A 13,142-nucleotide genomic window follows, 5' to 3' on the forward strand; every position below is an offset into this window, starting at 1 on the left:
ACTGCTTATTTAGTTGTGGGGCATGGGCCTCTGTCTCTGTGTCTGTTTCATATACGTATATCTCCAACTATATGTCAAGCACTATGTTAGAAAATGGGAATTCAGCAGCAAGATAGAGCCCCTGACCAAAGAAACTTACAATATAGTGGAGTCAGGTAAAAGGCAACTAAAGTATAGCATGATAAGTGCTAAAATAAAAGTAATGTCAGGATACTATAGGAGCAAACAAAAAGAGTCAGGGAAGGCTTCCAGGAGGAGGTAACATTTAAAAAGATACTAAGAAATGATCCTGGTGAAGTATGTGTTGATCTGGTTCTAGCAGAAAAGCAAAGGCCTGGACGGAAGAGAAAGCATGGCACATTTGCGGAGCTATACGCTACTTATGCTAGAATAACGATATGAGCCACGTGGCCAAGTAGGTAGATGGACCTAATTTCGAAGGGCCTTGTGTGCCTTGTTAAAGTGTTTAGAATTGTGGATAGCGATTAAAGGGCCATCAGCATGGCATGCTATGAGAATCTGCCAGACACTGTGTACAGTTAGAAACAGTGGGAAGTGAGGAAACAAGAGACTTGCGGTACTGTGGGTGAGAGATGATGGTGTCCTAGGCTAGTGAGGAAGAGAAGGAGAGAAGTGGAAAGACCCAAGAGATGTAAGATTTAGGAGACAGGAATGACAAGACTCGTGTTTGATTCTGTAGAAAGGTGAGTGTGACAAGTTTCTGGCTTGGATCAAGAGTTGGACCAAGACTTGGACCAACAAAGGGCAATGAGGAGGTGGTGGGAGGGAGATGAGCAGTTCAGTCTGGGCATCTTGAGGGTTGGGGGGGCGGTGTCTGTGGAACATCCAGAGAGGGATGTCATTTGCAAAAATAGATGAGAGATCTGAACTGAGAGTTTAAATTTGGGAATCATCACCACATGGCTAACAATTCAAACCATGGGAGTGGATGAGATCTCTTAAGGATATTATGTAGAATGAGAAAAAATATAAGCTTAGGACATAAAATATTATTAACAAATAATACCATCTGGCCTTTCACATCAGGAGCTGTAGTACAAACACTGTTATATGCTGCTGCTTAGGTCAAGGCTTAAAGCTTTGACCTGAGTTAATCTTGGGAATGAAAGTCTAAACCAGCAACACCATTCAGTCATCCAAACTGTATTCACTGAATGTAAATTAGTTCAGCATTCTTCCACTTTCTAGATACATCGATATGCGTCACTCTGCATATTTATCAGTGTCACTTCCACTAATTTTTCTACTTGTTCGACTTCAAGATCCGTCTAAATCAGAGGGAAAAAAAAAAGAGAGAATCTAAGCAGTTATACAGATAATTCAGACCAAGAAATACTTTCTCCTAAGGGCACATGGAAAGTGTCAATGATGCAACCATGAGGCATCATCTTCCATCTGCAGTTGATGTAGGGATGTTTTTCTCAATTGGTTACTTAACCCTAAGTGATGGAACTGGCGTCTCTTTTCTTTGCAGTCCCAGCATCCGTCCAGGGAATAACTGCAGACAATGCCTACAGTAGTCACTCCTTAATAGTAAGTTGGCAGAAAGCTGTTGGCGTGGCAGAAAGATATGATATCCTGCTTCTAAGTGAAAATGGGATCCTCCTAAGTAACACATCAGAGGCAGCCACGACTAAGCAGCACAAATTTGAAGACCTAACACCAGGAAAGAAATACAAGATACAGATCCTAACCGTCAGCGGAGGCCTCTTTAGCAAGGAAGCCCAGACCGAAGGCCGGACAGGTAATTCGCACAGCTTGTTGTTTCGTACAACACCTCCCTGTCTGCTCTTCCTTAAGAACTGTAGGGCCAAAGGGATGAAGCAACACTGGGAGATGATACATATTTCTTGACACAGCAGGGACATTCACCGTGATTTGCCACTTCCGCCAGTCGGCCTATTCCCACAGCTTTCAGCCCACCACACTCCAATTCAGATTTTGCATCAAAACTGGCTCTATTCATTTCTTATTTTTGCTGTAATAAATTGCCACAAACTTTGCAGCTTCAAACAACACAGATTTATTATCTTATAGTTCTGGAGATCAGTATCTGAAAATAGGTTTTATGGGGCTAAAATCAAGGCGTCAGGTCACAAAAGGACTGTGTTTCTTCTAGAGACCTCGTGGGGAGAAGCCATCCCTCACCCTTTTCAGCTTCTAGAGGCCACTCACATTCCTTCCAGCAGTGGCCTCACTCCCACCACTGTGTCTGTCACCATATCGCCTTCTCTGCTCTCTTGCCTCCCTCTTCCATCTTTTTTTTTTTTTTTTGTGGTACACGGGCCTCTCACTGTTGTGGCCTCTCCTGTTGCGGAGCACGGGCTCCGGACGCGCAGGCTCAGCGGCCATGGCTCACGGGCCCAGCCGTTCCGCGTCATGTGGGATCTTCCCAGACCGGGGCACGAACCCGTATCCCCTGCATCGGCAGGCGGACTCTCAACCGCTGCGCCACCAGGGAAGCCCTCCCTCTTCCATCTTTTAAGGACTCTTGTGATCACATTGGTCACCACTCAGACAATCCAGGATAATCTCAAGATCCTGAACTTAACCACATCTGCAAAGTCCCTTTTGTCACATGAGGTAACATAGTCACAGGTTCCGGGGATTAGGACATGGGCATCTTTGGGGGCCATTATTCAGACAGCACCACTGGTCTAACTGATTATTTATTTATTAAGCACCCAGGTCTGAAAGGGGTTTGATGTCGATAGGGACATAAAGCTAAGTTAGGCATGCTTCTCGCCCTGGAAGAAGTGACTGACAATTGGGGGAGACAGACACAGGGACAAATAATGTCAATGCATTGTGATAAGGGTTGTTTGTAAGAGAGGGATGTCCAGCATCAAGGGGAGCATGGAGTCAGGTGGAATTGGGAAGTCTTCTTGAAAGTGACCTTTCAGTACTGTCATGAAGGATGAAGCAATTCTCCACGTGGAGAAAAGCTAGAAGGACACCCAGTGCAGACAGACGACCATGTGCCAAGACAGGGAGGTGTGAGAAGGAGCAGGGAGATTTTGCGGTGGCCGAAGTGTGTGTTACATGGTGGAGACGTGAGGCTGGAAAGGCAGGTTCGGGCCACATTAGATAGTGCCTGGCGTGCCTTCCTCAGGAATTTATTTTTCATCTTATAAAATAAATAAAAGGAGACAATAAAAGTTTTTCAGCCAGACAGTGAACGTTCTGTAATAAAAATTTGTACTTTTAAAAAAAAAAGGTAGGGGCTTCCCTGGTGGCGCAGTGGTTGAGAATCTGCCTGCTAATGCAGGGGACACGGGTTCAAGCCCTGGTCTGGGAGGATCCCACATGCCGCGGAGCAACTAAGCCCGTGAGCCACAGCTACTGAGCCTGCGCGTCTGGAGCCTGTGCTCCGCAACAAGAGAGGCCGCGATAGTGAGAGGCCCACGCACCGCGATGAAGAGTGGCCCCCGCTTGCCACAAGTAGAGAAAGCCCTCGCACAGAAACGAAGACCCAACACAGCAAAAATAAATTAATTAATTAATAAACTCCTACTCCCAACATCTTCTTAAAAAAAAAATGGCCCACAACTTCAGAATTATTCTAAATAAACTAGTCTAAGCACGTAAATAATAATTGTTGTTGCTAATAAATAAAACGGATGCTTCTAAATAAATAAATAAATATTTTAAAAAAAGGTAAATCAGATGGCGATGGAGGATAGATTGAATGGAGAAGAGACCAAAGGTGGGGAGACAGGCTCATAAATGAACTTGTTATTGATCACCTACTGTGTGCCAGGCACTGTCCTAAATGCTGGATACACAGAAATGAATAAAACAGCCCTCATAGTCATGAAGCCTATATTCTAGTAGGGGAGAAAGGCAATGAAGAAAATAAAGGAGTAAAAAATGTAGTACGTTAAATGGTAATAAATAGGAGAAAATTAAAGCAGGAAGTGGGTTAGCAAGTGCCAGACGCTAACAATTTTAGATAGTACAGTCCTGAAAGGTTTTGTTGAGAAGGTGACATTTGAGTAAAAGTCTGAACGATGTGAGAAAGAGGACCGTGTAGATATTTGGGGAAGAGCATCCCGAAGCAGAGCAAACAGCAAGGTGACGAACCTGAGGTGGGAGCGTTGGAGAAGCAGCAACGAGGCCACTATTGGTAGAGCACAGTGGGTGACGGCAGAGTGAGGGGAGGTGGTCAGAGCGGTAACTGGGGTCCTAAGGTGATGGCAGTCATAGAAACGATAAGGGTCCAAAGCAAAACTAATGCAGGGGCCCTGATGAAGAATAGTAGATATAGTCAAGAAATAGTCCTGCATTAGATAAGATGGCACTTGGTGGCTGAGTAGAGTATAAAAGGAGGAACAGAAGAAGATTCTACAGTTTCTACCTGGTAGAAGATGATTCTATTAACTGAGATAAGAGAAGCAGGAGGAGAGAGTGTCAAGGAAAAAGATACAGGGCTCAGTTCTGAACTGAGTTTGTGATGTCTGAATGACTTGCAGAGAGAGGTGATCAACAGGTTATTGATAATAGGGGCCCTGCGCTCAGAAAAGTGAGCTGGAGATAAAGATTTGGACAAAAATTCTAGTTAGATCCATGTTTTAGTCTGTTCAGGATGCTATAACGAGAATACCGTAAACTGGGTGGCTTAAACAACAGACATTATTTCTCACAGTTCTGGAGGCTGGAAGTTCAAGGTCAAGTCTCCAGCAGATTTGGTGTCTGGTGAGGGCCCGTTTTCTGGATCACAGCGAGCATCTTCTCACCGTGTCCTCACATGGTGGGAAGGATGAGAGAGCCCTCTGGGGTCTCTTTTATAAGGCACTGATCCCACTCATGAGGTCTCCACCCTCATGGCCTAATCATCTTCCATTCGCTACCCCGTGAAACCATCATTTTGGCCTTTAGGCTTCAACATGAATTTCCGGGAGGGTCGGGGTGGAGACACAAACATGCAGGCCATAGCGAGCCATAAAGTGAATGAGACTGACTGTTTCGCTAATGTTATAGAATATGAAGGAGACAAAGGGTGAAACCATGGGAAATACCAACTTTTAAGGATCTGGCATAAGGAGAGGGGAAAAGCAAAGGAGCCTGAGAAAGTGTTTGGAGAAGAGAACCCAGGAGAGAGGAGACAGATGTCCTGTTCTATTTCCACTGGCATCTTAAGACTTCCATGGTATCAGGCAGCATCTGTGCCAACAGTTTGGAAGCAGGTCATTTCACCTTGCCAGCAGGTAGCACGGAAGGCCAAAACGGTTCCAAAATCTTAATGTAAACCTTTTTTAAAAAATGGTTTTGGCTTTTCCTCTTCCTTCTCTTTCCCATGTCTCTGAATCTAGTTTTCTCTTTCTGCCTGATTTTCCCTTTCTTTCATACCTAGTCTCTCCTTCCCACTGCCCTTCCCTCCAATGGTCATTTCTTAGCTCTCAGAGGGCACTCAGAGATAGATTGCTGGTCTCTGATCTAGTTCCTAGTACTGGAAAAACATTTAGTCACACAGGTCAGACTAACATTTATTTTACATGCAAAAAAATGTCTTTAAAGATAGTTTTCCATTAGTGGGGGTTTTATGTTGTTGTTCTCTTGTGGTTTTGCTTTTTAACATGAACAGCTTCAGCCTCGCGAATTCACATTATTTGGATTTCTTTGCTCTGGGGTCTCCATGTAGTCAATATTCTTAAAGGCAGGGATGGTGTGTTTTGAGCTGCTTGATGGAGTGTGGCCATCTAGGCACCAACCCCGGGCTGGGTCAGGGTTGGCTGTACCAAAACTCAGTCTCATTCTCTTTCTCCTCAACCTTTCTAGTCCCAGCAGCTGTCACCAACCTGAGGATCACAGAGAACGCCACCAGACACCTGTCCTTCAGCTGGACCCCCTCAGAGGGGGAGCTCAAATGGTACAACATCTTTCTGTACAACCCAGATCGAACCCTGCAGGAGCGAGCTCAAGTTGGCCCGCAAGTCCAGAGCTTCTCTTTCCAGAACTTGCTACAAGGTCGAATGTACAAAATGGTGATTGTAACTCACAGTGGGGAGCTGTCTAATGAGTCTTCCGTATTCGGTAGAACAGGTAAGACCTGAACCCAAGCTGTAATGAATAGCAGGGAAATTGTCACAGTACTCACCGGCTTTTCCTTGATTTGTCCTTAGTTTCCTGTTCTACCCAGGGTGTAGCTTTATATGAAATTTGTGACCTTTATATGAAATTTCTGACCCTAAATCAGACCTTTGATTATATATCAGAATAGTTTTTGCACTGGTTTTTGCTTTGTTTCCTACACGTGCTTACCTCATAGAGTTTAGTGAAGAAAATGAATCTGGCTCCTCTACTTGCCAGCAAACTGCTACGCGAGGGTTATAACCCATCAGGGCTCAATTCAAGCTGTGCCTTTCAGCTTTCTACAGGAAATAGATGGAGTGGAGAGCAGGTCCAAAGAAGGGCGGCTACGAATGGGGCCAACAAGCAAAGACTGCTGTGAATCAGAAACACAGCACTAGATGAAGTGAACACAAGAGTTCCAGGAAAATGAGAGAGAGAAACATCTCTGGGTTTTGCAAATAAGAAACTGAATCTACTCTTTCTCCATAATTTGAGTCCATTATCTCATTTTTTCTATTCAATTTTTATTCTTTTTTAAAATATTTATTTATTTATTTATTTGACCGCGCCAGGTCTTAGTTGTGGCATGTGAACTCTTGAGTTGAAGCATGCATGTGGGATCTAGTCCCCTGAGCAGGGATGGAACCCCGGCCCCCTGCATTGGGAGCGCTGAGCCTTAGCCACTGGACCACCAGGGAAGTCCCCAGTTTTTATTCTTAATTGACAGTTGTTTTTGAGTGCTCTTGTGTGCCAGGCACTGGGCTCACTGTTGCACTAGGAGAGTAGACAAGACTCACAGGGCCCCTGACCTCACAGGGCTCTACACTAGCAGAGAGGAGGAGGGGACGGGACGGCAGATTTTAAAGGGTGATGATTTTGGAACCCCTTATATCCTCTGAAGGAAATAAACATTATGTTATGACACAGCGTGACTTGGCAGGACAAGACTTAGAGACCCCTTTAGACAGAGAAGGCTTTTCAGCTGAGACCCAAAGGTGAGATGAGCCATGGGAAGAGCTCATTTTAGTCACTCAGCAGGAGTTCTCAGCTTGTCTTCTGAGGGAATGAAAAAGAGCAGCGGATGAGCCATGAGTGGAATTTCCTAGATGTTACCATCTTCAGGGCCATCTGCCCTAGGCACGTCTTCCCTTATCTGCTCATTAATGTTTAAAATTCCTCCAACAAGGGACAACAGTTTTCACTCTCCAAAGAATCATGAAGCTTACATACCCACGGGACAGGTGCCAGCCTAATTTATACTATGGTAGAAATGACTGTTAACACTTCCCTTCCCAAGTGAGGTTCCATCAGTATAGATTTTGGGGGAAGAAAGGGCTGAGAGAGAGAACTGAGAACCTAAGAGAGGATGGAGAGGAAGTAAAGAGGCCCAGAGAGGGATGTTATGGGATGGTGGCCCAAGTGAGATGGGCCAGACTGGAAGGGGCAGGAACATTTTATGAACAACTTTCAGGGCTTTTTATATCCTAAGTTATGAACTATTTGACCAGTCTTAGTCATTTCTGAAGATTTCACTTTATATGTTTATCAGAGGACATGTAACGAGCATACAGAAGTCACCACCTCTTGTACTTTGTTTTATTTTAATTTGTGCCAGGTCTCTAGACCACATGCCCCTAAACTCAAGTGACCTGAAGTAGAAGCAAGATCTGACTCTACAATAAGCACTACTCACCCGTACACCCAACATAGCTCATGTTTTCACCTGTGGGCCAAAATGCCTTTGTTTCTATCTGTCTTGTTTTTAGTAAAGGTTGTCCTTCTCTTAAGTCCCAGCCTCTGTGAGTAACCTCAAGGGATCCAATCGAAACATGACAGACAGTCTCTGGTTCAGCTGGAGTCCAGCCTCTGGGGACTTCGACTTTTATGAGCTGATTCTCTACAACCCAAATGGCACAAAGAAGGAAAACTGGAAAGACAAGGACCTGACGGAGTGGCGTTTCCATGGCCTCGTTCCCGGAAGGAAATACACGCTGTGTGTGATAACTCATAGTGGAGATCTCAGCAACAAGGTCACGGGGGAGAGCAGAACAGGTAAGAAGCCCAGTTGCCAATGGCCAAGTGTTGGTGGGAAGTAGCTTCCACAGGCATGTTTTAATTACGGCCTTATTAATAAGAAATAAAATCGGTAATGATGTACCATGTGCTAGCCCCTGAACTTGGGAAGGCTCTGTGATAGAATGGGTAAAGGAGACAGACTTTGGGTGAAAAGATCTAGGTCCTTGGCTCAGCTCTACCACTTACCTGTGTGAAGCTGGGCAAGTCACCGAGCATCTCTAAGCCTCAGCTTTCTCATCTGTAAAATGGGGATAGTCATATACATCATCATTGTGTTACTATGATTAGCGCTTTCTAAATTTTCTTATTTCTTGGGCACACACAGATAACATTGATATCTGTGTGCCACCCTGGGGTCAATGAACAAGGCTGTCTGCAATTGGATGTAACTGTCTGTGGACTCTAGCCTTCACATCCCCAAATCTGATGGAATAAATATCTTCTCATACTTGTAATCCATTCAGGGCACACTCATGCTCCATAGCACCCTGGTAAAAAATCTCTGGTTATAAAAATTAAAGAAAATGTACATAAAACACTTGAGGACAGTGTCTCACACGTAGTAAACACTGTAAATGGAAGCTCTTACTATTATGTTATCATATTACCTCTTCCTATGAAGTACGTTAAACGTATGTCTGATGTCGCTCAGCTATCTTATTTATATATGTTATGGCATAGAAGTGACTACATGATTTTTTACTTGCTCATACATACAGCCCCAAGTCCTCCCAGTCTTATGTCATTTGCTGATGTTGCGAACACATCGTTGGCCATCACCTGGAAAGGGCCACCAGACTGGACAGACTATGATGACTTTGAGCTGCAGTGGTTCCCCAGAGATGCCATCACAGTCTTCAACCCCTACAGCAACAGAAAATCAGAAGGACGCATCGTGTATGGCCTTCGTCCAGGGAGATCTTATCAATTCAGTGTCAAGACTGTCAGTGGTGATTCCTGGAAAACCTACAGCAAACCAATTTTTGGATCTGTGAGGACAAGTATGACATGTCTTGATTCTCAGATGAAGTGGGGAAGAAGTATGTGTTGCAACATCTTATTCCAATGGGGCTTGGTTTAAATCCACATTTTTACCTGAAATAGGTTAGATTTGAATTCAGACAGAAGTTCTATATAGATTTGTTCATTTGTTCAACTTTAACAACAAGAAATAATCTCTGCCCTCATGGAGCTTACAGTCGAGTGGGAGGTACTATCATTAACAAGACATTTTGGGTGTGATGAAGGAAGTATTTGGCACTAGAGAAACACAGGGTAAAGGCATCTGACCCAATAAAAGGGAGCTTCCTAGAAGAAGAAACATCCAAATCAAAACCCAAGGAAAGGGCTTCCCTGGTGGCGCAGTGGTTGAGAGTCCGCCTGCCGATGCAGGGGACACGGGTTCGTGCCCCGGTCCGGGAAGATCCCACATGCCGCGGAGCGGCTGGGCCCGTGAGCCATGGCCGTTGAGCCTGCGCGTCCGGAGCCTGTGCTCCGCAATGGGAGAGGCCACGACAGTGAGAGGCCCGCGTACCGCAAAAAAAAAAAAAAAACCAAGGAAAGAGTAAGACTCACTGGGTGGAGATGAAGAAAGAAGTAAAGAATGTTCCAGGTAGAGAGAATAAAAGATTCCAAAACCAGGCAGGAGGCAGGAATAGAAAGGAGTTTAGTTGGCCAGAGGATAATAGGTGAGGATTAGGAGAATCAGGTCATAAAATGTCTTGTGAGCCATGATGATGATTTTGAACCTCAGTCCATTGGAGCCACTGAAGGATTTTCAGCCGAGATATAATCAAATTTGCATTTTAGAAAGTCACTATGGGGGTGGAACAGAGAACAGATCGAAAGGGGCAAACTAGAAACAGAGGGACTGGTTAGAACATATTGCTGTAAATTCTGAAGATGAAAATACTTCAACAATAAAGTACATATCAGTTTCTTCCCCAAGAGTTTTTTTTTTTTGCGGTACACGGGCCTCTCACTGTTGTGGCCTCTCCCGTTGCGGAGCACAGGCTCCGGACGCACAAGCTCAGTGGCCATGGCTCACGGGCCCAGCCACTCCACGGCATGTGGGACCCCCCCGGGGGCACGAACCCGCGTCCCCTGCATCGGCAGGTGGACTCTCAACCACTGCGCCACCAGGGAAGCCCCCACACAAGGCATTTTGAGATAAATACCACAGACCTCAAAGAAACAGAAGTTTTTGGTATAGGAACCTCAATCCAAATATTTATTTTTCAATAATACCCAGTAAATGTAGTTTCTGAGATCAGATCAAATAGTTATTGGTTGTTGATAAATTATGAAGTTGAAAATTAGAAATTTAAGCCAGTAGCTGTTTTGTTCATTCAACAAACATTCATGCTACAAAAATTATAACTCTTTGGATATTGTATCCAAAGAGCAGTTTGGGATCAGATAGGTGTGTGTCAAGAGAAATATGTGAAAAAGAACTAAGAGTTTTAGTTTATAGCCAGATCAAGAGGGGCTTGCAGTGGCATATTGTGGGCTGTGTAATTGAATCACAGGTGTTAGAATCTGAGAGCTCAGTTGAGGTTGGGCTGGTCAGATCGCATCTGGAATGTTGTATTTGGTCCTGGATGCTAGAATTTAAGAGAGGCATTTACCAGATGGGGCGTGCCCCAGAGGAAAGCGCCGGCACCAAGAGGGGCTCGGTGCTGAGTTTTACGGGGAATGGCGGAGTGAACTTCGAGGGTTGCATTAGTTCAGATTGGGTTTGGCTGTGGGTAACAGAAGACCAGAGGATTAAACAAAACAGAAGTTGAGAATTCTCATGTAAAATCATTCCAGTGCCCCATTTCTCACAAACACACTCCAGCCATGCTGAACAGCTTGCACTGCTCCACCAGCCACCTTCCCACTCCTCCCAGCACCACCCTTGGTGCCCAGGTTCGTGGTTTTCTCTGCCTAAAATGCCCCTCTCCCAGTATCTAGGCGAGGTGTCATCTCTGCCAGAAAGGCTTTGCTAACTCCTGCCCACCGCTAACGCTGGAAGCAGAAAGTTGTCTGTCACTTCACACAGCATCCTCTTCCCCATTTCTTCTGGTACATTCTCTTTTCTACCTTGTATTATGACTGGTTTGGACTCACCTCCCTTCCTAGAGGTTACAGCTAATATCTTGTTCACTTCTGTACTGTTCACAGTCTCTAGAAGGGCACATTGCACACAGTAGGTACTTGTTTCTTAGTGAATGGAGATGTAACCTGAGTCTTGGAAAACAGGCAGGATTTAGAGGTGAAAAGGAGGAGAGAGAAGGAACTGAGGGAAGAGATCAAAGCAAATTTCCATATTATACTTTGTGTAAATTATCAGAATTATGGATGAGGCAGGATGTTTTCAAAGAATTTCTCCAAAGCTGAAAAAGGAGGTGTCTTTGGGTCTCAGCTGTGACTTGGTTTGAAGGGAGCTCAAAAGATTAACACGCAACTAATGTTTGAAAAGACACAATTATTGTCTGCCTCAAAGGCCAATTCTTCCTCTATCCTGAAAAATCCTCAGCTTGATTTTTTTCCCCTAAATCATCCTCATCTAACCTGCTGTGACTTAGCTTACATTTATAGACCTTGATATGAAACAGGAATTCGCTCAGGAGCTCGCAGATGCCGAGTGTTTGGTGAGGACGGTGACTCCTGTAACAAAGCACGTGTCAGGGGAAGGGGGGTCGTGCTCCAAACCAGAGCAACAGGTGCTGCCGCTGGGAGGGCCAAGTAGGTCTACACATAGTTCCCAGAAGAGCATATATAACGGGGTAACCTACACGGTTTGGTTGTTAACTTGCACGGTCACGTGACTGCTTTTCTTTCAGACTCATGGTTGTGTCACTCACAGGAACAAATAAGATGAGCTGCCATTCAAGTCCCTACTGAGTCAGGCACTCTGTCAGGCAGAAGAAAGTGAACGACCATAAGCACAGGGGGATGAAACGGGGGGATGGAAGAGTCTGGCATCTGTGGGGAATCACAGCAGTTCAGTCCCTGGGGCATGGCGTGTGAGCAGGGAGGGGCAGGCAAAAAATGGAAGACAGGGACAGAAGCCAGATGCAGAGGGTAAAAACGTCAGCAATGCCATTTCTTTCCTCATTTTAAGAACTAACATTTATTGAGCAGTTAGCGCGCCAGCCACTGTGCTGGGTGGCTGTGCATGTTTCAGCTCATTGAGTCGTTACAGTAACCATTGGAAGTAGGTATTCTTAATTTCCCCACTTTGCAGATAGGGCACAGATGTGTTAAATCACTTGCCCACGAGTGAGTCGCTGGCAAACAGAATTTAAATTCAGGCAGATCAAGCTGCACCTCTCGGCTGCTCTGCCCCACCTTCTATCTGACTTCTGCCACTTGATTTCAGGGCCCACGTGTTTCCAGTCACAATGGCAGCCGGTGATTTTTCTAAAGGGACAGAATTTTAATGTTTAGTGTTTCTCAAAGCGGAGTCTCATAGGCAGAAATCCCCTTGGACATCTATGAAAGACAATTCACACGAAGATTGAGAATTATTTATTTTGGTCTCTGAGCTAGTTGGAGCCAGAGGAGCTAAAAGGATGTCTCACAGAGTTGTGAAAAGTGTCTCTTCCCGTCTCCTTTAGAGCCAGACAAGATACAGAATCTGCATTGCCGTCCTCAGAACTCCACGGCCATTGCCTGTTCTTGGATCCCTCCCGATTCTGACTTCGATGGGTACAGCATCGAGTGCCGGAAAATGGACACTCAAGAAGTTGAGTTCTCCAGAAAGTTGGAGAAAGAAAAATCTCTGCTTACCATCCTGATGCTAGTGCCCCATAAGAGATACCTGGTGTCCATCAAGGTGCAGTCAGCCGGCATGAGCAGTGAGGTGGTCGAAGACAGCACCATCACCATGATAGACCGTAAGTGTCCCTGGAGGCGCGCACAGGGCGTGTGCCTTTCTCCGTGGTATCCACCACCCCGGTTCACGTGCATACGGCTCACCCACATTA

At 45.2% G+C, this 13,142-nt stretch overlaps 1 protein-coding gene across 1 annotated transcript in view; it reads left to right on the forward strand.

Moving 5' to 3' along the window:
* Positions 1-13,142, forward strand: part of PTPRB (protein tyrosine phosphatase receptor type B) — a 113,352-nt gene that overhangs the window by 66,469 nt on the left and 33,741 nt on the right. The window contains exons 15-19 of the mRNA XM_065886747.1: positions 1,496-1,765; positions 5,800-6,063; positions 7,882-8,145; positions 8,889-9,170; positions 12,774-13,052. Coding sequence (XP_065742819.1) covers positions 1,496-1,765; positions 5,800-6,063; positions 7,882-8,145; positions 8,889-9,170; positions 12,774-13,052 — 1,359 coding nt within the window. The remainder of the gene's footprint in view (positions 1-1,495; positions 1,766-5,799; positions 6,064-7,881; positions 8,146-8,888; positions 9,171-12,773; positions 13,053-13,142) is intronic.

Source organism: Phocoena phocoena, chromosome 11 (genome assembly GCF_963924675.1).
Source record: "Phocoena phocoena chromosome 11, mPhoPho1.1, whole genome shotgun sequence".
Classification (NCBI taxonomy): domain Eukaryota; kingdom Metazoa; phylum Chordata; class Mammalia; order Artiodactyla; family Phocoenidae; genus Phocoena; species Phocoena phocoena.